The 23137-nt window shown below is 42.1% G+C and overlaps 1 protein-coding gene across 1 annotated transcript in view; it reads right to left on the bottom strand.

Moving 5' to 3' along the window:
* C8H16orf89 (chromosome 8 C16orf89 homolog) overlaps positions 1-23137 on the bottom strand; it is a 152192-nt gene that overhangs the window by 24299 nt on the left and 104756 nt on the right. The window contains exons 4-5 of the mRNA XM_056537065.1: positions 18437-18593; positions 8319-8436 (exon numbers count right to left, since the gene is read on the bottom strand). Of these exons, the coding sequence (XP_056393040.1) occupies positions 8319-8436; positions 18437-18593 (275 nt within the window). The remainder of the gene's footprint in view (positions 1-8318; positions 8437-18436; positions 18594-23137) is intronic.

Raw genomic sequence — 23137 nt, 5'->3', positions numbered from 1 at the left:
CATGTGAATATATATATATATATATATATATATATATATATATATATATATATTTATTTATTTAAATTTAACTTCTTAAAGGGGTACTCTGCTGAAAACATGAAAACATCTTATCCCCTATCCAAAGGATAGAAGATAAGATGTTAGATCGCAAGGGTCCTGCTGCTGGGACCGTCTCAATCTCGTGGCTGGCAGCAGCGGCGGCCAGAATACGGAAGCTTGCAGCTCCCACGTTTGAGACGTCATGCCACACCTCCTCCATTCATGTCTATGGGAAGTGGCATGATGGCTAGGGGATAAGATGTTTTCAGCGGAGTACTTTAAAGGGGTACTCCCTTGGAAATTCTTTTTTTTAATCAACTGGTGCTAGAAAGTTAAACAGATTTGTATATTACTTCTATTTAAAAATCTTAATCCTCCTTAATCAACTGGTGCTAGAAAGTTAAACAGATTTGTATATTACTTCTATTTAAAAATCTTAATCCTCCTTAATCAACTGGTGCTAGAAAGTTAAACAGATTTGTATATTACTTCTATTTAAAAATCTTAATCCTCCCAGTACTTTTTAGGAGCTGTATACTACAGAGGAAATGCTTTTCCTTTTGGATTTCTCTTATGTCATGACCACAGTGCTCTCTGCTGACCTCTGCTGTCCATTTTAGGAACTGTCCAGAGCAGCATATGTATGCTATGGGGATTTTCTCCTGCTCTGGACAGTTCCTAAAATGGACAGCAGAGGTCAGTAGAGAGCACTGTGGTCATGACATAAGAGAAATCCAAAAAGAAAACATTTCCTCTGTAGTATGCAGCCCCTAAAAAGTACTGGAAGGATTAAGATTTTTTAATAGAAGTAATTTACAAATCTGTTTAACTTTCTGGCACCAGTTGATGTAAAAAAAAAAAAGTTTTCCACGGGAGTACCCCTTTAAGGACCCACATAATTTGTAATGACATCAATCACTTTACCACAAAATCAACAGTACCATTTTGCAACTTTTGATGGCTGTTTTTACGCAGTACACTTTTTAGTAAAAATTACATTATCCTTATTCAGTGAGTTTATATCACTATAATGGTACCTGATTTATATAGATTTTATTTATTTTACTACTTATAATAAGTTAGAACTCTTTGCATGAAAATCAGTAAGCTTATAGGGGTATTCCAGGAATTTTTTTTTATTTTTTTATATCAACTGGCCCCAGAAAGTTAAACAGATTTGAGAATTACTTCCATAAAAAAATGCTTCCAGCAGTGGGGTAACAGTAAATTTGGGGGCCCCCTGCGAGACTCACTGAGGAGGCCCCTAAGCTCCTCCCCCACCTGGACTTAAATTTACTTTCTGTACATGATGTGAGCACTTTAAATGGAAGCAGGAGTGGTGAGGTGAGGGGGCCTGCCACCCTTTCCAGGGCTGGCCCTACCATGGTACCTAGTAGGTTCATGGTAGGGCCGGCCCTGCGCAGCGGGCACTTTAGACAGTGAGCCTGCAGTCGGCCGATCTGGGTCTGACGAGGAACGTAGTGACCTGCCGCCGAAGAGGAGAAGCGCTGTACAGGCTAGCTGTCTGTGTCTCTGCGTGTGTCTGTGTGTCTGTCTTTTTTTTTGGGGGGGGGGGGGACTATGCTACCTAATGTGGGGAAACTGCTAACTAATGTGGGGAATCTATGCCACCTAATGTGGGGAAACTATGCTACCTAATGTGGAGAAGCTATGCTACCTAATGTGGGGAAACTGCTACCTAATGTAGGCAATCTATGCTACCTAATGTGGGAAAACTGCTACCTAATGTGGGGAATCTATGCTACCTAATGTGGAGAAACTGCTTTCTAAGGTGGGGAAACTATGCTACCTAATGTGAGGAAACTATGCTACCTAATGTGGGGAAACTGCTAACTAATGTGGGGAATCTATGCTACCTAATGTGGGGAAACTATGCTACCTAATGTGGAGAAGCTATGCTACCTAATGTGGGAAAACTGCTACCTAATGTGGTGAATCTATGCTACCTAATGTGGAGAAACTGCTTTCTAAGGTGGGGAAACTATGCTACCTAATGTGTGGAAACTATGCTACCTAATGTGGGAAAACCATGCTACTTAATGTGGGGAAACTACGCTACCTAATGTGGGGAAACTGCTACCTGATGTGGGGAAACTACTACCTAATGTGGGGAAACTGCTACCTAATGTGGGGAAACGATGCTACCTAATGTGGGGGGACTTCTGTCTACCTAATGTTGCAGGTAAATGTGAGTTGCAGTGCAATTTTATGGCATAGTACTTTTTTTTTCCTCATTTGTGAAGAATGGAAGCAGAGGGCTTTGAATGGAAGCAGGAACTGTGAGGTGGCCCGCCGACCTTTCCAGGGCCAGCCCTAACATGGTGCCTAGTAGGTTCGTGGTAGGGCCAGCCCTGCGCAGCGGGCACTTTAGACAGTGAGTCTGCAGCCAGCCAATCCGGGTCTGACGAGGGACGTCACGCAATTGACCTGCCGCCGGAGAGGAGAAGCGCTGCACATGCCAGGTGTGTCAGTGTGTGTGTTTCTGTCTGCTGGGGGGCTATGCTACCTAATGTGGGGACACTATGCTACCTAATGCGGGGAAGCTATGCTACCTAATGTGGGGAAGCTATGCTACCTAATGTGGGGAAACTGCTACCTAATGTAGGGAATCTATGCTACCTAATGTGGGGAAACTGCTACCTAATATGGGGAATCTATGCTATCTAACGTGGGGAAACTGCTACCTAATGTGTGGAAACTATGCTACCTAATGTGGGAAAACAATGCTACCAAATATGGGGAAACTGCTACCTAATGTGGGGAAACTATGCTACCTAATGTGGGGGAACTGCTGCCTACCTTATGTTGCAGATTAATGTGAGTTGCAGTGCAATTTTATGGCATAGTACTTTTATTTTTCTTCATTTGTGAAGAATGGAAGCAGAGGGGTTTGAATGGAAGCAGGGGCAGGAGCGGTGGGGTGAATGGAAGCAGGGGCAGGAGCGATGGGGTAAATGGAAGCAGGGGCAGAAGCGGTGGGGTGAATTGAAGCAGGGGCAACAGTGGTGGGGTGAATGGAAGCAGGGGCAGGAGCAGTGGGGTGAATGGAAAAGGGGGCAGGAGCGGTGGGGTGAATGGAAGCTGGAGCGGTGGGGTGAATGGAAGCAGGGGCAGGGGGGTTTGAATGGAAGCAGGGGAGGTTTGAATAGAAGCAGGGACAGGAGGGTTTGAATGGAAGCAGGGGCAGGGGGTGAATAGAAACAGTGGTGGGTGGGTTGGCTGGTTGCGGGTGAATGGAAGCAGTGAGTGGTTGGTGGGTGAATGGAAGCAGTGGCAGGGTGAATTGAAGGAATGGCAGGGGGAATGAAGGCAATGGCGCAGGGTGGCAGGAGGCTGGAAGCAACATGGGTGGGTGGCTGGAGGCATTTGGGTGGGAGGCTGAAGGCAAAAAGTGAGTGGGTGGCTGGCTGGGAGTCTGAAGGCAATAGGGGAGTATGAAGGCAATTGGGGAGTATGAAGGCAATAGTGGTGGGTGGCTGGGAGTCTGGAGGCATTAGGGGTGGGTGATAGGCTAGAGGCAAAGGGGTGGGTGAAAGGCTGGAGGCAATGGGGTGGGTGAAAGGCTGGAGGCATTTGAGAGGTTGGAGGTAATTGTGTATGGGAGAGGCTGGAGGCATTGTGTGTGAGAAGGGGGTTGGAAGTATTGTGTGTGTGTGAGGCTGCTGGAGGCACTGTGTGTGTGTGTGTGTGTGTGTGTGTGTGTGTGTGAGGCTGCTGAGGCATTGTGTGTGTGTGTGTGTGTGAGGCTGCTGGAGGCACTGTGTGCATGTGGGAAAACTATGCTACCTAATGTGGGGAAGCTATGCTACCTAACGTGGGGAAACTATGCTACCTAATGTGGGGAATCTATGCTACCTAATGTGGGGAACCTGCTACCTAATGTGGGGAAACTGCTACTTTGCACGTCGCATGTCGAATATTATTCGGTAGGGGTGCTCCACGAAAAAAAAAAATTTGCGAGGGGTGCCCTGAGGCGAAAAAAGTTAGTAAACACTGATCTAAGGTAAACTCCCCGAGTGGAGACATCTGGATAATGTATATTTAAATTCTGTTGAGATGTTTCTTTTACCCCAAATACAAAGGGAACACAGTCCCCATCTACACTAAAAGAAACAGCAGGGGCCTTGGCTACTATAGCAAATGCCAAGATTCCTTGATTTGACAGGTTTCCTATTGAAATATAAAAGCAGTATCTTGGGGATCTGTTGGCAGAGCTACTGCGGATCTTTGATGAATCACTGAGAAAAGCTGGATTAGCTCCTCAAATGGGAAGGCATTGATTATTCGTATCCCTAAAGAAGAACAATACTAAAGATTGTATGTAGTCAATCTTTCAAGAATGATTGCCAAAAAGGATCTAGACAAGGATAATCAAATGCTCCTAAGACAACATCTCTATCCATCTATTCAATTTCTGTCATATTACTATAAAATGGTGATAGTTTATTTCTAATGAAGAACTTAGATTTTCATTTCCAGTGAAGGGAAGAACAAGTTAAAAGTATTGGAAACACATTGTGAGTAATTCAAAGCATGAATGTACTATGACACACATTAAAGGGGTATTCCAGGATTTTTTTTTTATTTGGCTATGCTACAAGGGCTGTAAAGTTAGTGTAGTTCATATTAAAGTGTCTGTATCATTCTCCACAGCTCTGCAGGGAATTGTAGCTCAGCTGTGCTGCAGTGGGTAGGGTGATTGATGTGTGGGAAGATAAAAGGTGACCCCACATTTACAAACAAGGAATCCTGGGACTTGTAGTAGCCATTTTACAAAAAGGCACCTTATGGTGGATAACCCCTTCAATACTAATATTGTTTAAAAAAAAGTAAGAAAAAAATAAAAAGTTTGCAATCACTCTCTGGATCAAAAAGATACTAAAAACAAAACACAGACCGGAAGTCTTGACCAATATTTAAAAATGCTGATGCCCCGTACAAACCCTTAAAGGGGTTCTCCACTGGAAAACATTTTCTTTTAAATCCACTGGTGCCAACTTACTTCCATTCAAAAATCCCAATCCTTCCAGTACTTAGCTGCTGTATAATACACAGGAAGTTGTTTTCTTTTTGAATTTCCTTTCTGCCTGAAGTGCTCTCTGCTGACACCTCTGTCCATGTCAGGAACTGTCCAGAGCAGGATAAGTTTGCTATGGGGATTTGCTTCTACTCTGGACAGTTCCTGACGTGGACAGAGGTGTCAGCAGAGAGCACTGTGGTAAGGCAGAAAGGAAATTCAAAAAGAAAAGAACTTCCTGTGTATTATACAGCAGCTGATAAGTACTGGAAGGATTGGGATTTTTTAATAGAAGTAATGTGCAAATCTGTTTAACTTTCTGGCACCAGTTGATTTAAAAGAAAACGTTTTCCAGTGGAGTACCACTTTAATCATTTAAAATGTGCTGCCTGTCCCTTGGGGGGGTAGTGGGGCATTCAGGACCTCCACAGGGCGATCCTGATCAGCCTGAATGATGGACGAGGGGTCTCTATCTGCCTATGTGCCATCCCAATGGTGCTCTGCTTCTCTAGGCTGCTTTGGCAGATAACACTGATTAACACTGCTAATTCTGTGGGAACTAAAAAAAAAAAAAAAAAAAAGTTCCTCCCCTAATAAAAGTTTAAATCCCCGCTTTTCTATTTTTTCAAATAAAGTAATGTAAACTAAAAAAAAAGCATAAACAAATCCAAAATTGCAAATTTTTGGTCACTTCATATACCTGAAAAATCTAAATGTCCCATTCAAACAAAAATAGTTCTTGTAAGATTGTTATACGGGGTCAGAAAAGGCAAATTTTAAGCATGCTCTTTTTCTTACAAAAAGTTTTTTTAAAGTAGGAATCTAAAACAAAACCTATATAAATTGGGTATTGTAATCAATGGGCCTACAAAATAGCAATTACATGTCATTTTAACCATAAAGCACACTGCGTAGAGACAAGACCCCCAAAAGTTGCAAATATTTTTCACTTTTTTTAAATTTGGCCCACAGAAAACAAGCCCTCAAATGGCCCTGTAGGTGAAAATACTTATGGCTTATTAAAAGGCAAGGGGAGGTGTGTTACGCCGAGCGCTCCGGGTCCCTGCTCCTCCCCGGAGCGCTCGCGGCGTTCTCCTCTATGCAGCGCCCCGGTCGGACCCGCTGACCGGGAGCGCTGCACTGACATTCACGATGGGGATGCGATGGCGGGACGCATATGTGTGGGGCAAAGCACAGGGGCATTATATGATATAATGCCCCCTGTGCTGTGCCCCACACATATAATGCCCCCTGTGCTGTGTCCCTCACATATAATGCCCCTGTGCTGTGCCCCACACATATAATGCCCCCTGCGCTGTGCCCCACACATATAATGCCCCCTGTGCTGTGCCCCACACATATAATACCCCATGTGCTGTGCCCCACACATATAATGCCCCCCTGTGCTGTGCCCCTAACATATAATGCCCCCCTGTGCTGTGCCTCTCACATATAATGACCCCCTGTGCTGTGCCCCTCACATATAATGCCCCCATCATGCGCCCCTCATATATATTGCCCCCATCCTGCGCCCCTCATATATAATGCCCCCATCATGCACCCCTCACATATAATGCCCCCTGTGCTGTGCCCCTCACATATAATGCCCCTGTCATGTGCCCCAAACATAAAATACCCCTGTGCTGTGCCCCTCACATATAATGCCCCCTGAAAGGACAGGACAGGGGGCATTATATGTGAGGGGCACAGCACAGGGGGCATTATATGTGAGGGACGCATGATGGGGGCATTATATATGAGGGATGCATGATGGGGGCATTATATATGAGGGGCAAAGAATGTGGGCATTATATGTGAAGGGCACAGCACAGGGGACAATATATGTTAGGGCACAGGACAGAGGGCATAATTATTATATGTAGGGGCACAAGATGGGGCATTATTACTATATGTGAAGGCACAGAGTGTTTTGCATTTCAGAAGTATAGTGTATATTATGAGGAATTTATGGGGCGGTAACTTTTTTATGGGCCACAATACATTTGGGTATTTTATTCAGAGGGTGGACTGCACAGCAAGTTATATTCAGAGAGTGCAGTGTGTGGTAGTATTATATTTAGAGAGCACAGTGTTTGGTACTATTATATTCAGAGAGTGCAGTGTGTGATAGCATTATATTTAGAGGGCACAGTGTGTGGTAGTATTATATTCAGAGAGTGCAGTGTGTGGTAGTATTGTATTCAGAGGGTACGGTGTGTGGCGGTATTATATTCAGAGGGTACAGTGTGTTGTATATTCGGGGGGTACAGTGTGTCAGAATTATATTCAGAAGGTATGTGCCAGTATTATATTCAAAGGATACAGTGTTTGGCAGTATTATAATAATTATTGTTTTCATATAGAGGATCAGAATCCGCTGACATAGTGAGGAAACATCTGGGCATCAAGTTCTGCAGAGAGAAGATTTAGCTGGAACAAGTCCTGGCGGTATGTACCATTTGAATTAGATTAGAAAAGACTATAGAGAAGACGTCACCTGTAATCACTGATATCATTGTGTATTCTCCTCACTATAGAGAAGACGTCACCTGTAATCACTGATATCATTGTGTATTCTCCTCACTATAGAGAAGACGTCACCTGTAATCACTGATATCATTGTACATTCTCCTCACTATAGAGAAGACGTCACCTGTAGTCACTGATATAATTGTGTATTCTCCTCACTATAGAGAAGACGTCACCTGTAGTCACTGATATCATTGTGTATTCTCCTCACTATAGAGAAGACGTCACCTGTAGTCACTGATATAATTGTGTATTCTCCTCACTATAGAGAAGACGTCACCTGTAGTCACTGATATCATTGTGTATTCTCCTCACTATAGAGAAGACGTCACCTATAGTCACTGATATCATTGTGTATCCTCCTCACTATTTCCCATCAGAGCTGTAGTCACTGAAAAAGGTTCTGCAGTTATGATGGGTGAAACAAAAACTCCCAGCATCCCCTTACCACTGCTTAGGTCATACTGGGAGCTATAGTTTTAAATGGTAAAAACTTCTTTAGCACTTTCCCATTCTGTGGCAATTGGTATAATTGATTATTATTCTAACATGTGAGCATGGCCAAAAAGTCTTAAACAAGGTTAGGACTGTATGATACATTTAATAATAAGTTCCATAAGCAACATCTTATTTTCTGTCCACCAACACAAAATACTCTAATAGTGCCCCTCCCGAGACTCGACTCTGGATCCGCCCCTGCTATACATACCATTTTTCCAACAATGAAAAACAGCAATTGATGGGACAATGAGAAGCCAGTACACCCTTTTTGTTTCATCTCCTTCCAGCAAGGTATAGTCACAACACATGGTTCCTTGTCTTCATTGCTTTAGTACAAAAATAAATGTATATAGTTTAATAATGTCCCCTATTACATAGAACCTTAGGCTGCTGTATTAATACACTTACAGAATCTTAAAAAAGCATCAAAGGCTACACAGTGCAGAATCTTATCTTCATGTTGCATATTTGACAGCACTTAAAGCATTGGGCACAGTGCACCCTGCTGGTACAGTTAATGAGCTCACTTTGAAATAACTCTGCTCCAAATGAAGAACCATGCCTTCTATTCATTTTAGATTTATTTTTTATTTTTCAGCTGCAGCTTGTTTTATTTCATTTTGCTGTCACCTTTTCACCTCTATTAAATTGGTTATACTTACAAGAAAATGAATGAATCAATACGTTGAATGCTTGTTAAACTCTGTAGACAAATTAACCTATAGTATCAGGTCACATTAGTTAACGCTTTAACGTTGATGGTACAGTGGTCTATGCATACATTGGCTACAAAAATCAGGTAAGTATGTCCAGCTCACTGTAGCTACCAATCCACACCCCCTGCAAGAACAAGGCCCAATGTCTATAAACCTAAAGTCAAATCCACAGAAGCTGACTCCTCTGATACCCTAGGGGAGTAGTCGGATGTGGAGACTCTTGACTCTCAAAAAGTAAATCCATTCAGCAAGAAATGGATAGCATGTGGTAAAAACCCTACAACAGGTTCACATACATGTGATTAAAAGTGTAAACAAGCATGTCATTATATATCTAAAAAGTTTTTAAGCTTAAAGGGTTTATCCACCATAAGGTGATTTTAGGAAGAATCTATGCTTGTCTTGGGGCTAAATGGTTATGTTGCAAGATTACCCTAAGGCTGTTTGTCAGCTGGGTATTTCCTGTTGGATTGCGTTCTCAAACTACAAGTCCCATAGTTCCCTGTTTGTAAGTGTGAGGTCACTTTCCTCCCTCCCACACATCAGCCACCCCACCCATTGATACAAAAATTAGCTGCATTCCTTTCAAAAGACCAGTGTTTTCTAACCAAGGTGCCTACAGCTGTTGCAAAATGATCTCTCCCCCACCCAGTGGTCGCTCCACCCATTGAAGCAGGACAGATTCTCTTTGTACACCTGACTAGTGATGTCACGTCTCGACACGCTGCAACCTGGGAAATCCCGAGACATGAATAATTTTGTATGCTGTTAAAAATAAATATTGGGGCGTAAATCACAGAACAAAGAAAACCGTCACACAGGTATAGACACTACACAGCCCCTGTAGCATAGTCAAATAAAAGAAAAATTCTAGAATGCCTCTTTAATAAATAAAAGCACAAACAGAACTGGCAGCTCGTGATAACAAAGGTGGGTGTATTCACAAATAACAAGATAACATTACAGGCATTAAATTCTCTCCTTAAGTATCTGAATCTACATTAGATATCACTGCTAAAATAAAGAATTCTCCATGACTATGTGTATACATTTTAATTATATATGTATGCATATGTATATGTGAGGAGTCACCTCAGAAGAATGAATGAGCGGCATCTGGAAGCATGTGGAATCAGTACTGGGATAAATATATTGCAAGTAAAGTACAAAGTGCTCAATAATATAGTAACAATTTCCATTTTCACGTTTAGACCATTAGGAAGAATGGTATGCAATTGGTGCATTAAGAAAGCCTCTTGATCTGTGAGGCATATTTTCATGTACCCTGTGGGAGAAGAAACTCTTTCAATGGCCGAGGCTTTGAATGAGGCAGATAGCGTATTTTGACGTTGAGCACAGTGTTTTGGGGCATTCAATACGTGACGACCACTGATGTGACCATCATTGTTCAAATGAGACAAAGGCCTTATATACTAAGAGTAGAGTGTAGTTTTCTTTGTGGGTTTTTGTTTCTGACAGGTATTCTTCCATGATATTTACAATTGTATCTTAAATTTGGCGATTTTGGCGATTTTCCCTAAATTTTCTCTCTTTGTACATGCTCTGAGCTGTCAGGTTTTTAGAGCTCACCACATTTTATCTGGAAACATTAGTAAATTTGTAGGTTTCCTTTGAAAATGTAGGTTTTTTGGAGACATGCCCCTTTTCTCTGATGACTCCACCCCTTTGTTGGGTTTTCTGAGTAAAGTGGAGAGTTAGTAGGGTTTTTTGGATTTTTTTGTCGGAAATTATGGCGCATGACACATGCGACACAAAAAACCCTACAAAATCTACTCGGAAAAGCCTTAGTAAATGAGGCCCAACGTTTTTCAATTTTCCCTTTATACTACCAACATACATTAAACTGCATATATTGGAATGTGCAGTATCTCACACGTCCACTCCTCACATTTTTTTGTTAATAATCCTTTCATGTGACAATACTGAAGAAATGACAGTCTGCTACAATATAAAGTAGTGAGTGCATGTGTATATCAGTTTTTAACCCCTTCCCGACCTATGACATACCTGTACGTCATGGGTGGCAAGGTGTTCCCGACCCATGACATACAGGTACGTCATGGACATTACTGCCGCTACTCGCGGCATCCCGCAGCGCCCGGAAAGATGGTGGCTATCACTGATAGCCAGCCATCTTACCATGCGACCACGGGGGGTTTCATCCCCCACCCCCCCCAGCGATCGCTGCTATCAGCTGGTCAAATCTGACTATCTGATAGCAGCGTTTCGCTATCAGAATACTTAGCAGCGCGGTGTGTGAGTTCCGATCACGGGGATCGGGACACACACCGCTCTGCTAAGTGTCCCTGTCCCGTCCCCCGGCGTCACTTACCCGTCGGAGCGGTGTCCCGAGCGGTCCCGGCGTCCTCCGTGCGGTCCCGGCGTCCTCCATGCGGTCCTGGCTGCGCTGCGTCCCGGAGGTGAGTTTCCGGCAGCAGTGCAGCATCTTCATTGGCAGCAGTGAGATCGCCGTAAAGCGATCTCACTGCTGCCTCTGAGAGTTTCAAAACTGCAACTCCCAGCATGCCCAGACAGCCTTTGGCTTTCTGGGCATGCTGGGAGTTGTAGTTTTGCAACATCTGGAGGTCCACAGTTTGGAGACCACTGTATAATGGTCTCCAATCTGTGCTCTTCCAGATGTTGCAAAACTACAAATCTCAGCATGCTCAGTCTGTCCAGGCATGCTGGGAGTTGTAGTTCTCTAACATCTGGAAGAGCACAGATTGGAGACCATTATACAGTGGTCTCCAAACTGTGGACCTCCAGATGTTGCAAAACTACAACTCCCAGCATGCCCAGACTGCCCAGGCATGCTGGAAGTTGTAGTTCAGCAACATCTAATCCTTCAGATATTGCCGAACTACAACTTCCAGCATGCCTTGGCAGTCTGGCCATGCTGGGAGTTGTAGTTTTGCAACATCTGGAGGCACACTAGTTGGGAAACATTGTCCGTTTCCTACCTCAGTGCCTCCAGCTGTTGCAATTGTTGCAAAACTATAACTCCCAGCATGCACTGACAGACCATGCATGCTGGGAGTTGTAGTTTTGCAACAGCTGGAGGCACACTGGTTTGGAAACACTAAGTTTGGTTGCAAAACACTTGAAAGTTTATTACTTAACTTAGTGTTTCCAAACCAGTGTTCCTCCAGCTGTTGCAAAACTACAACTCCCAGCATGCACGGACAGCCAAAGGGCATGCTCGGAGTTTGCAACAGCTGGATGTTTGCCCCCTCCCCCCAATGTGAATGTACAGGGTACACTCACATGGGCGGAGGTTTACAGTGAGTGCTGCAAGTTTGAGATGGCGCAAATTTTGCGCTGCAGCTCAAACTTCCAGCGGCAAACTTGCTGTGAACCTCTGCCCATGTGACTGTACCCTAAAAACACTACACTACACTGACACTAACCTAAAATAAAAAGTAAAAAACACTACATATACACATACCCCTACACAGCCCCCCTCCCCCCAAAAAATGAAAAACGTCTGGTACGCTACTGTTTCCAAAACGGAGCCTCCAGCTGTTGCAAAATAATAACTCCCAGTATTGCCGGACAGCCATTGACTGTCCAGGCATGCTGGGAGTTTTGTAACAGCTGGAGGCACCCTGTTTGGGAATCATTGGCATAGAATACCCCTATGTCCACCCCTATGCAAATCCCTAATTCAGGCCTCAAATGCGTATGGCGCTCTCTCACTTTGGAGCCCTGTCGTATTTCAGGGCAACAGTTTTGGGACACATATGGGGTATTGCCGTACTCGGGAGAAATTGCCTTACAAATTTTGGGGGGCTTTTTCTTCTTTAACCTCTTATGAAAAGGTGAAGTTGGGGTCTACACCAGCATGTTAGTGTAAAAAAATAAATTTTTTACACTGACATGCTGGTGTTGCCCTATACTTTTCATTTTCACAAGAGGTAAAAGGGAAAAAAGACCCTCTAAATTTGTAACGCAATTTCTCCTGAGTACGGAGATACCCCATATGTGGGCGCAAAGTGCTCTGGGGGCGCACAACAAGGCCCAGAAGGGAGAGTGCACCATGTACATTTGAGGCGATTTGCACAGGGCTGGCTGATTGTTACAGCAGTTCTGACAAACGCAAAACAATAAATATCCATATGTGACCCCATTTTGGAAACTACACCCCTCACGGAATGTAATAAGGGGTGCAGTGAGCATTTACACCCCACTGGTGTATGACAGATTTTTGGAACAGTGGTCTGTGAAAATGAAAAATAAAATTTTTGATTTGCACAGTCCACCGTTTCAAATATCTGTCAAACGCCAGTGGGGTGTAAATGCTCACTGCACCCATTATTACATTCCATGAGGGGTATAGTTTCCAAAATGGGGTCACATGTGGGGGGGTCCACTGTTCTGGCACCATAGGGGCTTCCTAAATGGGACATGCCCCCCAAAAACCCTTTCAGAAAAACTCACTCTCCAAAATCCCATTGTCGCTCCTTCCCTTCTGAGCCCTCTACTGCGCCCACCGAACATTTTACATACGCATATGAGGTATTTCCTTACTCGAGAGAAATTGGGTTACAAATTTTAGGGTGATTTCTCTCCTTTTACCCCTTGTAAAAATTAAAAAATTGGGTCTACAAGAAAATGCGAGTGTAAAAAATGAAGATTTAGAATTTTCTCCTTCACTTTGCTGCTATTCCTGTGAAACACCTAAAGGGTTAAAACACTTACTGAATGTCATTTTGAATACTTTGGGGGGTGCAGTTTTTATAATGGGGTCATTTATGGGGTATTTCTAATATGAAGATCCTTAAAATCCACTTCCAACCTGAACTGGGCCCTGAAAAATTAAGATTTTGAAAATCTTGAGAAAAATTGGAAAATTGCTGCGGAACTTTGAAGCCCTCTGATGTCTTCCAAAAGTAAAAACTTGTCAATTTTTTAATGCAAACACAAAGTAGACATATTGTATATGTGAATCAATATGTAATTTATTTGGAATATCCATTTTCCTTTCAAGCAGAGACTTTCAAAGTTAGAAAAATGCTAAATTTTCAAAATTTTCATGAAATTTTTAGATTTTTTACCAAGAAAGGATACAAATATCAGTGAAATTTTACCGATAAAATAAAGTAGAATATGTCACGAAAAAACAATCTCGGAATCAGAATGATAAGTAAAAGCATTCCAAAGTTATTAATGTTTAAAGTGACAGTGGTCAGATTTTCAAAAAATGCCCAGGTCATGAAGGTGAAAATGGGCTGGGTCATGAAGGGGTTAATGTTAATGTCCCTGCAAAATAACTCAACACACAGCCACCAATGATTCCCCCATCATCCATCTACCCCTTCAACCTCTGCAGCAATGCTGGCAGCACTCATACGTTTGTTTGTCCAATAACAACCTCTGGATATGACGCTAAGCATGTGCAGTTTACTTCTCTGGTCGACCATTGCAAGGCCTGTTCTAAGTGGAACCTGTCCTGTAAAGCAGCTGTATGGTCATGTCAACTGTGCTGCAGCTCAGTTTCAGAGTCTTGACAATCTTGTTATAAGTGTAAGCGATAATACCAAATTTAAGTCACCTACTCCTTATTCACACCTGAGACCTTGTAACAATAACAAGTAAAATGACACCGGGAAGGGAAAATGGCTAATTGGGCCAAATTAAGACATTTTCACTTAGGGGTGTACTTACTTTTGTTGCCAAAATTTTGACATAAATGACTGTGTGTTGAGTTATTTTGAAGGGACACACCATTAAAAACTGTTATACAGGCTGTGCACTACTTTACATTGTAGCAGAGTGTAATTTCTTCAGTGTTGTCACAGGAAAAGATTAAATAAAATATTTAAAAAATGTGAGGGGTGGACTCACTTATGTGAGATAATGTATGACATTGAAACTATTGCATGCAACGTGTTGGTAGACTTTATGGCCCAGATTAATCAAAGATTGCCTACGGTAGAGCTATTTTCCCATGTTTATTTGGGTGGTGGGTTTGACTAGCGTGCATCTTATTTATCAAGAAGGTGCAGCAGGATGATGAATTTTGTGCAGCTCTGCTGTGGTGGGAAAAGCTCTACCACATACACTTTTTCTATAAGCTTGCAAGGGAGAGAAATAAACACTGAATTCGGCAGGTTAGGTGTTTTTACTTACTTTCACAGAGCTGCCAGGACATTTTTACTTGCATATTAGACGCTACAATCAAATTTGATTGCGGTGTCTAAGGGGTTAAAGCTGGGCATTACCATGATCGGTGATGTCTGGCATTAGAGATGGGTCCTGGTGGCAGAGAGCCGCCAGGACCACCCAGCAATGACCCGCGCTCAGCTCCTGAGAATGTGTCATAGAAGGGCATGGGACAATGTCGTTCACAAGAGGTTAAAGGTTGAATTGAGGAAGGTAGAAGTGATTCTCACAATTCTTATGTGATTTTCACCCCAATATTTATTTTTAACAGCATACAAAATGATTGTTGTCTCAGATTTTTCCCAGGTTGCAATGCGGACGAGACCTGATTCACTAGTCAGCTGATGACAGGGAGCCTGTCTGCTTCAATGGGTGGAGGGATCGCTTGGTGGAAGAGAGATCAATCTGCAACTAACGCAACAGCTGTAGGCACCCTGATTGAAAACCACAGGTCTTTTGAACGGATGCAGCTCATTTATGTTTCAATGGGTGGGGTGGCTGATGTGTGGGAGGGAGGAAAATGGAATTGGGGGATTTGTAGTCAAAAAAAGAAAAGTCAAAACAGGAAATACCAGTTCACAAAAAGCTAGCCACAGTGTTATGTTAATCTCACAACATAGCCATTTAGCCCCAAGACAAGCGCAGTTCCTTCCTAAGCATGTCCATTACTGCCTGCCAGGTAGGTACTAAAATCACTGTATGGTGGATAACCCCTTTAAATGGGCACTGTCATTATATAAAACTATCAGAGACATATCAAACGGATTTAATAGGTCAGGGCCTGAGTGTTCAGACCCCAACAGATGACTAAAAAGAGCCAAGATAAGTGTGGGCCTAATGAATTCTATGCCAGCATTGTGTTACAAGTCAGTCTCATAATGGAAGTCTATGGGACAGTCTGGCTCACATAAACACAGGGCAGGGAGTGAAGAACACTCTTCTAATCATCGTTTAAGGTCTAAGCATGCAGATCCTGATCTATAAAAACTCATCATATGTTTCTAGGACATGTCAAATGTTTTTTTTCTTTTTTCAATTACACTCTATAGTTGATATCTATAGATGATATCTTGTCAGCAGAGGTGTAACTTGTAGCTTCTGGGCCCAGATCTACTGTTATTGTATATCCCATTTGTCTTATGTTATGTTTCCTAAACTCCCTTTTCATGTGCAGTGCTCTTGAATTCACGTAGTTTAAATAAAATAAATAAATAACATAAAACAACATCCAACACAGTATTTCTACAGTGGGGTTCAAAAGTTTGGACAACCCAGGTAAAAATTTGTATTAATGTGCATAAAGAAGTCAAGGAAAGATGGAAAAATCTCCAAAAGGCATCACATTACAGATTAGACATTCTTATAATATGTCAACAAAAGTTAGATTTTATTTCCATCATTTACACTTTCAAAATAACAGAAAACAAAAAAATGGTGTCTGCAAAAGTTTGGGCACCCTGCAGAGTTAATATCTTGTACTGCCCCCTTTGGCAAGTATCACAGCTTGTAATCGCTTTTTGTAGCCAGCCAAGAGTCTTTCAATTCTTGTTTGAGGTTTCTTTGCCCATTCTTCCTTACAAAAGTCTTCCAGTTCTTTGAGATTTCTGGGCCGTCTGCCACGCACTGCTCTTTTAAGGTCTATCCATAGATTTTCAATTATGTTGAGGTCAGGAGATTGTGAAGGCCATGGTAAAACCTTCAGTTTCCGCCTCTTGATGTAATCCCCGTGGATTTCGAGGTGTGCTTAGGATCATTATCCATTTGTAGAAGCCATCCTCTCTTTAACTTCAGCTTTTTCATAGATGGCACAAGTTAGCATCCAAAATTTGCTGAAATTTTATTGAATCCATTTTTCCTTCTACTCGTGAGACGTTCCCTGTGCAACTGGCTGCAATACAACCCCAAAGCATGATTGATCCACCCCCATGCTTAACAGTTGGACAGAGGTTCTTTTCATTAAATTCTGTTCCCCTTCTTCTCCAAACGTACCTTTGCTCATTCCGGCCAAAAAGTTAAATTTTAACCTCATCGGTCCACAGAACTTGTTTCCAAAATGCATCAGGCTTGTCTATATGTTCATTTGCAAAGTTCAAATGCAGATTTTTGTGGCGAGGACGAGGTTTTCTTCAGATGACTCTTCCATGAAGACCATATTTGTACAAGTATCTCTTTATAGTGGAATAGTGTACTACAACTCCAGTGTCTGCCAGAACTTTCTGGAGGGATTGTGCAGTCAAACGTGGGTCCAGATCTTGCTTTAACTTCCACTGTTCCTGATGACTGCCATTTCTTAATTACATTCCGAACAGAGGATATTGACATCTGAAACCCTTTTGCTATCTTCTTATAGCCTTCTCCAGCTTTGTGAGCATCAACTATTTTTAGTTTCAGATTTCTAGACAACTGCTTACAAGAACCCATGGTGCTGATTGTTGGGGCAAGGTCAGATGAGTCTGGGCATTTCAAACCTTTGAGATTTACATCACCTGGTCTTCCCAGATGATTATTGAGAACAATCTATGACACTGGCAGGTCTCAGCTTTGCAAAGGAGGCAGTGCATGCTATAAATTCTGCAGGGTGCCCAAACTTTTGCAGACGCCATTTTTTTGTTTTCTGTTATTTTGAAAGTATAAATGATGGAAATGAAATCTAACTTTTGTTGAAATGTTATAAGAATGCCTAATCTGTAATTTGATGCCGTTTGGAGATTTTTCCATCTTTACTTGGCTTCTTTATGCACATTAATACAAATTTTTACCTGGGGTGCCCAAACTTTTGATCCCCAATGTATGTCTCTATATGTTGGAGCTGTAGGCACTTCATGTGTTTTCATGTTTCTCTGTATAGGACCTTAAAGGGGTACTCCGGCCCTAAGACATATTATCCCCTATCCAAAGGATAGGGGATAAGATGTCTGACCGCCGGGGTTCCGCCACTGGGGACCCCCGCAATCTTGCATTCAGCACCCACCTCGGGGAGCTGCATGCCGTGCTGCCAGCTCAGAATATGCCGTGTGACGACCATGGGGCCAGAGTATCGTGACATCAAGGCTCCGCCCCATGTGATGTCAAGTCCCACCCCTGCTATGCAAGTCTATGGGAGATAGTCTTCCTAATTATTTAGTGGAGCATTTATGTTTCCTGTTGGATTTCATATGAATTTGACTGAAAACCAAACTTTTACCTGTCTCCATAATAAATTAGAGGCATACAGAGTTACAATATAGCTCCGTACATTGTGGGTTCAATATCACAGCAAAGTACAGATCTGAACTATAATATGTCCTAATGCTAAATCAGTTTTAGTCCACTTTATGCATTGAACAGTGGCTCCACTTATGGGCTGATTTAGAGAATTTAAGTTTTTTTTTTTTTTTTTAACTACACCATTAAAAAAATGTAGGTAGACAAAAAACTGTTTACTTACAGGCTTCCCAGAAGAAAGGACAAACATTCATCACTAAATTGTTCTGTTAAGCACAGAGACTTATCAGGTACGGATTCACTGTAGACCAGGCTAGGGATAGACTGATTCCAGGAGGTAGGCAATATCCAGAAATTATCTTCAAAAAGTTCTTGGAACTCTAATCAATAGAAAAATAAAGTCGAATAATAAAATCGGAAACCATCTGGGAGATAAAACGGGATAGGGAAAGGGAAGGACTCCTATCAGAGAAGCCACCACGTGTAAGTCACTGGATGTACCTGTTTATTCTGCTGCCTCTGTGCCTGATCTGTATTTTATTGTTTTTCTCCAGTCTGCAGTGTGGAGATGCTCTGCAGATGTCCTGCATGGAGTCTGATCTCTATATGATCACAGTATGCAGTATAATTCAGTCACAGTATGGTGATTTTATATATTAATAGTACTGTGGTGTCATCCAGTCACTATATAGCAGTAATATCCAGTCACAGTAGGTTGGTCTTATATAAAGTCACAGGCATGGTGGTATTGTCCAGTCAGGTATTGTTATACTTACATTTTATCCCTATATATACATTTTATCCCTATTTATACTATTTGACAAACAGTTTCTCTTTGAATCATTTTCTTGGGAAGTTCTGGTTAAATGCCTTATATGGGATGCTACAAAGAAGCATATGGTATGCACAAAAACTGGTGTATTTGATCTGTAACCTGCTTTTATTAGGGGTTCTTAGGGGTTTCCTAACCATAAGGTGCTTTAGGGGAGATTCCACAAAATCTGTGCAGAGAAAAGGTGACCAGTTTCCAGAACAAACAATCAGATTTCTTCTCTCATTTTTCAGAGGCCTTTTTAACAATTAAGAAGCAATCTGGTTGCTATGGGCAACTGGTCAACTTTTCCCTTGCACAGGTTTTGATAAATTTTCCCATTTGTTTGTTAACAAGTGTGTTTACAATGGCCTCTGTAGTAATGTACATGGCCAGTAGTGTTGCTCGCGAATATTCGCAATGCGATTTTTATTCGCGAATATCGCATATTCGTGAATTTTCGCAAATATAGCACTATATATTCGTAATTCCGAATATTCGTTTTTTGTTTTTTTCACAGTAAACATCACAGTGATCACCCTCTCTGCTTCCAGCTTGTGTGATGTAAAGAAGGCTCTAATACTACTGTGTGAGACTGGCTTGCGAATTTCCGCATATGTGAAAATTTGCATATGCAAATTTTTGCATATGCAAATTTCCGCATATGTTAATTATCGATTATGCTAATTTTCACATATGCTAATTTTTGCATACGCGAATTGTTGCATATGCGAAAATAAAACGCGAATATTACGAATATGCGAATTTAGCGAATATATGACAAATATTCGTCAATATATTCGCAAAATATCGTGAATTCGAATATGGCCTATGCCGCTCAACACTAATGGCCAGTTGTCACGCACCTGAATGCGGGTTGTCACGGAGCTGGATGTGGATCCTCTACCTGTGTGGCTGATGACTCGGACCATATCGGGGAGCGGAGTCTAAGGTGCCGCTGGTCTTCACCAGAGCCCGCTGCAAAGCAGGATGGATTTGCTGTGGCAGGGGACACCCAGGACGCTACCCCCAATACGGCTCGACCACACAGGTAACTGGGCAAAGCGAGGTACCGGAGGATGAGGCAGAAGCGTAGTCAACGTAGCAGAAGGTCTAGGCAGGCAGCAAAGGTTCGGAGTCAAAAATGTAGCAGGAAGGTCTGGAAACGGGTAGGCAAAACATGCAATGGGAACGCTTTCTCTTTCTCCTGCCTGATCTTTAGGCAATAAGCACTAAAGATCAGGCAGGAAAGTGTGGGAGGTGAAAACAACTTATAACATGGGGACAGGTGCATTCATTAATTATGGGCGCCCTGGCCCTTTAAATTTCAAAGCTCCGGCACGCGCGCACCCTAAGGGACGGGGACGCGCGCACCGGGGCTGAGAGGAAGCAGCAGGAGCGGGACGAGGTAATGGACAGGCCGGGATTCGCATGCAGGCATGTCCCTGGATGCGAATCCCGGCCCCGCCGGGAGTCGGGGACACTGCACTCACGGCCGGAGGGCAGCATGTTACACCACTCATTAAAAGAATTATAATTCAGATCACTGTGAGCACCTGTAGTAACCATGGAAACCAGGACCACAGCTTATGTCATAAAGGAAGATCCCATAAAACAAGGGCACGCTGCTATGATCAGCTCAGACCTTGAGCTTGACTCCCTTACTCTACCTACCATTGTGTAATTTTGAAGTTTTAGCAGGTCAAAGTGGAGTAGTTGGACCCCAAAAAAGCAACTCCCGCCTAACCATCAATATGGTGAGGGATATCGCAGCCAGACTTCTCTCACGTCTAGTTTAGTATATGTATTGTGTGTTTTTGTTATGTTGTTATCTGTAAATTGGGTAAAATGTGCAGACTCTTAAACTGCACGATGTTACATATTGGCATTACCCTCTAAGCCCAAGGGAGGGGCAACTCTCCAGTCATGGCTCCCTTGAGATTTCCTCCTCCATAGAGGGAGTTTTTCCTCGACTGAGTACTGGAAGGTTACTTGCCATTTTATGTGTAATTTGTCATTTCAAATAAAGTTGTGACTATTTGACACCTGATTACAATGTCTCTTGTGTTCATTTAACATTCTTTGGTATCATTTTGCTTGGGAGTTGGGGGTCAATGACATATTTAAAACCCTTCCAGCAAATAGACGTATAATTATGTCCACTGCGGGATCCTGCGGTATGAAACATGCTCAGCAGGTGAGCGCGCATCATACCAGGTTGGTCATGGTTGCTATCAGCAACCAGGACCCGCAGAACATGCCAGATATCGCCAATAGGGCCGATTAACCTTTTGGAGGCTGCGATCAAAGTTGATTGCAGCTTGTAAAACGGGAGATTGCCGTTGCCGGTTAGCTCAGTGGGCTCCGCCGCAGTGAGACCGCCGCAGTGAAATCGTGACCTCCCAAACAGCTGATAGGACAGCAGGAGGGTACTCACCTTCCTTGCCGTTGTCTGATCGTCACTTGATTGCTCCAAGCCTGAGATCCAGGCTTGAGCAATCGAGCAAAGATAACACTGATCAATGCTATGCTATGGCATAGCATTGTTCAGTGTATTTAATCAAAGTATTGCATGAAATAGTCCCCTATGTGGACTAAAAAAAAGTGTAAAAAAAGCAAAACAAAAAGTTTAACCTCCTTCCTTAACAAAAGTTTGAATCACCCCCCCCCCCCCTTTTTCCATTTAAAAAAATATCTAAAAAAGTATAAATAAACATATGTGGTATCGACGTGTGCGAAAAATGTCTGGTACTGATAAAAACTTCAGATCATGGCGCAAAAAATGAGCCCTTACTACCCCTTATATGGAAAAATAAAAAAGTTATAGGGGTCAGAATATGACAATTTTAAACACAATTTTGGTGCATGTAGTTACAATTTTTTTAAAGTAGTAAAATTAAATAAAACCTACATAAACTAGGTATCCTTGTAACCATATGGACCTACAGAATAAAGACAAGGTGTCATTTGTACTGAAAATTGCACTGTGTAGGATCGTAAGCCCCCAAAATTTACAAAATGGCGTTTTTTTTTTATTTTTTTATTTTGCCCTGCAAAAAAATTTTTTCTGGTTTTGTGATAGATTTTGTGGTGAAATTATGAATGGTATTACAAAGTAAAATTGGTGGTGCAAAAAACAAGCCCTCATATGAGTCTGTAGGAGGACAATTTTAAGTGTTATGATTTTTAGAAGGTGAGGAGGAAAAAACAAAGGTGCAAAAATGAAAAATGGCCTGAGAGGGAAGGGGTTAAAGTCATAAAGAAAGACATCTGCCTGCCACACAAAACCACAACATACTCCATGGGGGAGATTTATCATTATATATGCACTGTTTTGTGTAATATGCAATGCTCTAAATTGCGTTAAAAAAATTGGCAATTGCGTATTTTACGTGTTTTTTTGCGTACTTTTTTATAGAAGATCACATCTGGAATTCTAAGTTATAGTCTACGGTAAAGTTAATTATGCAGTGTACCTCAATTCATCAACTGCATACTTTTAGTATAGATGCTCAAACTTTGTGCACGGAGCAAAATAATTACGCAAAAATAAACCAGCATGGAGAACATATAAAACTTTGCTCTAAATCATCCATCTTATATAGATTTTTTATTCAGCCTACTAAATTATAATAAGTATCCAAGCAAGATACAGCTCACTCCTGCAATGCGCACACCTGTGTCTCGGACCCGCCGGCACCGCCCCGGCTTCCACAGTAAATCCAACACAAACGAATGTCCAGCACTTGGTATGCGAATAAAATAATTTTCGTTTATTGAAGTTGCACAGGACAAACAGGTACAAGTGGTCTTTCTGACGCGTTTCGCGCTTAGATGCGCTTAGTCATAGTCTATGACTAAGCGCATCTAAGCGCGAAACGCGTCAGAAAGACCACTTGTACCTGTTTGTCCTGTGCAACTTCAATAAACGAAAATTATTTTATTCGCATACCAAGTACTAAATTATAATAGGCTAGACAATTTTAACCACCCTTATAAGTGCCTAAACATTTGTATCTAATCAAGCTCCTTTTATTTTTAATATAGAAATGATTCCCGATGTCCAAACTTCTCATATCTTCTCACTCGTAAATGCATACTTGCTCCTTGGAA

The sequence above is a fragment of the Hyla sarda genome, chromosome 8 (assembly GCF_029499605.1).
Source record: "Hyla sarda isolate aHylSar1 chromosome 8, aHylSar1.hap1, whole genome shotgun sequence".
NCBI lineage: Eukaryota > Metazoa > Chordata > Amphibia > Anura > Hylidae > Hyla > Hyla sarda.
Note: the sequence above shows the minus strand (reverse complement) of the source record. Positions and strands in the feature narration are given on the sequence as shown.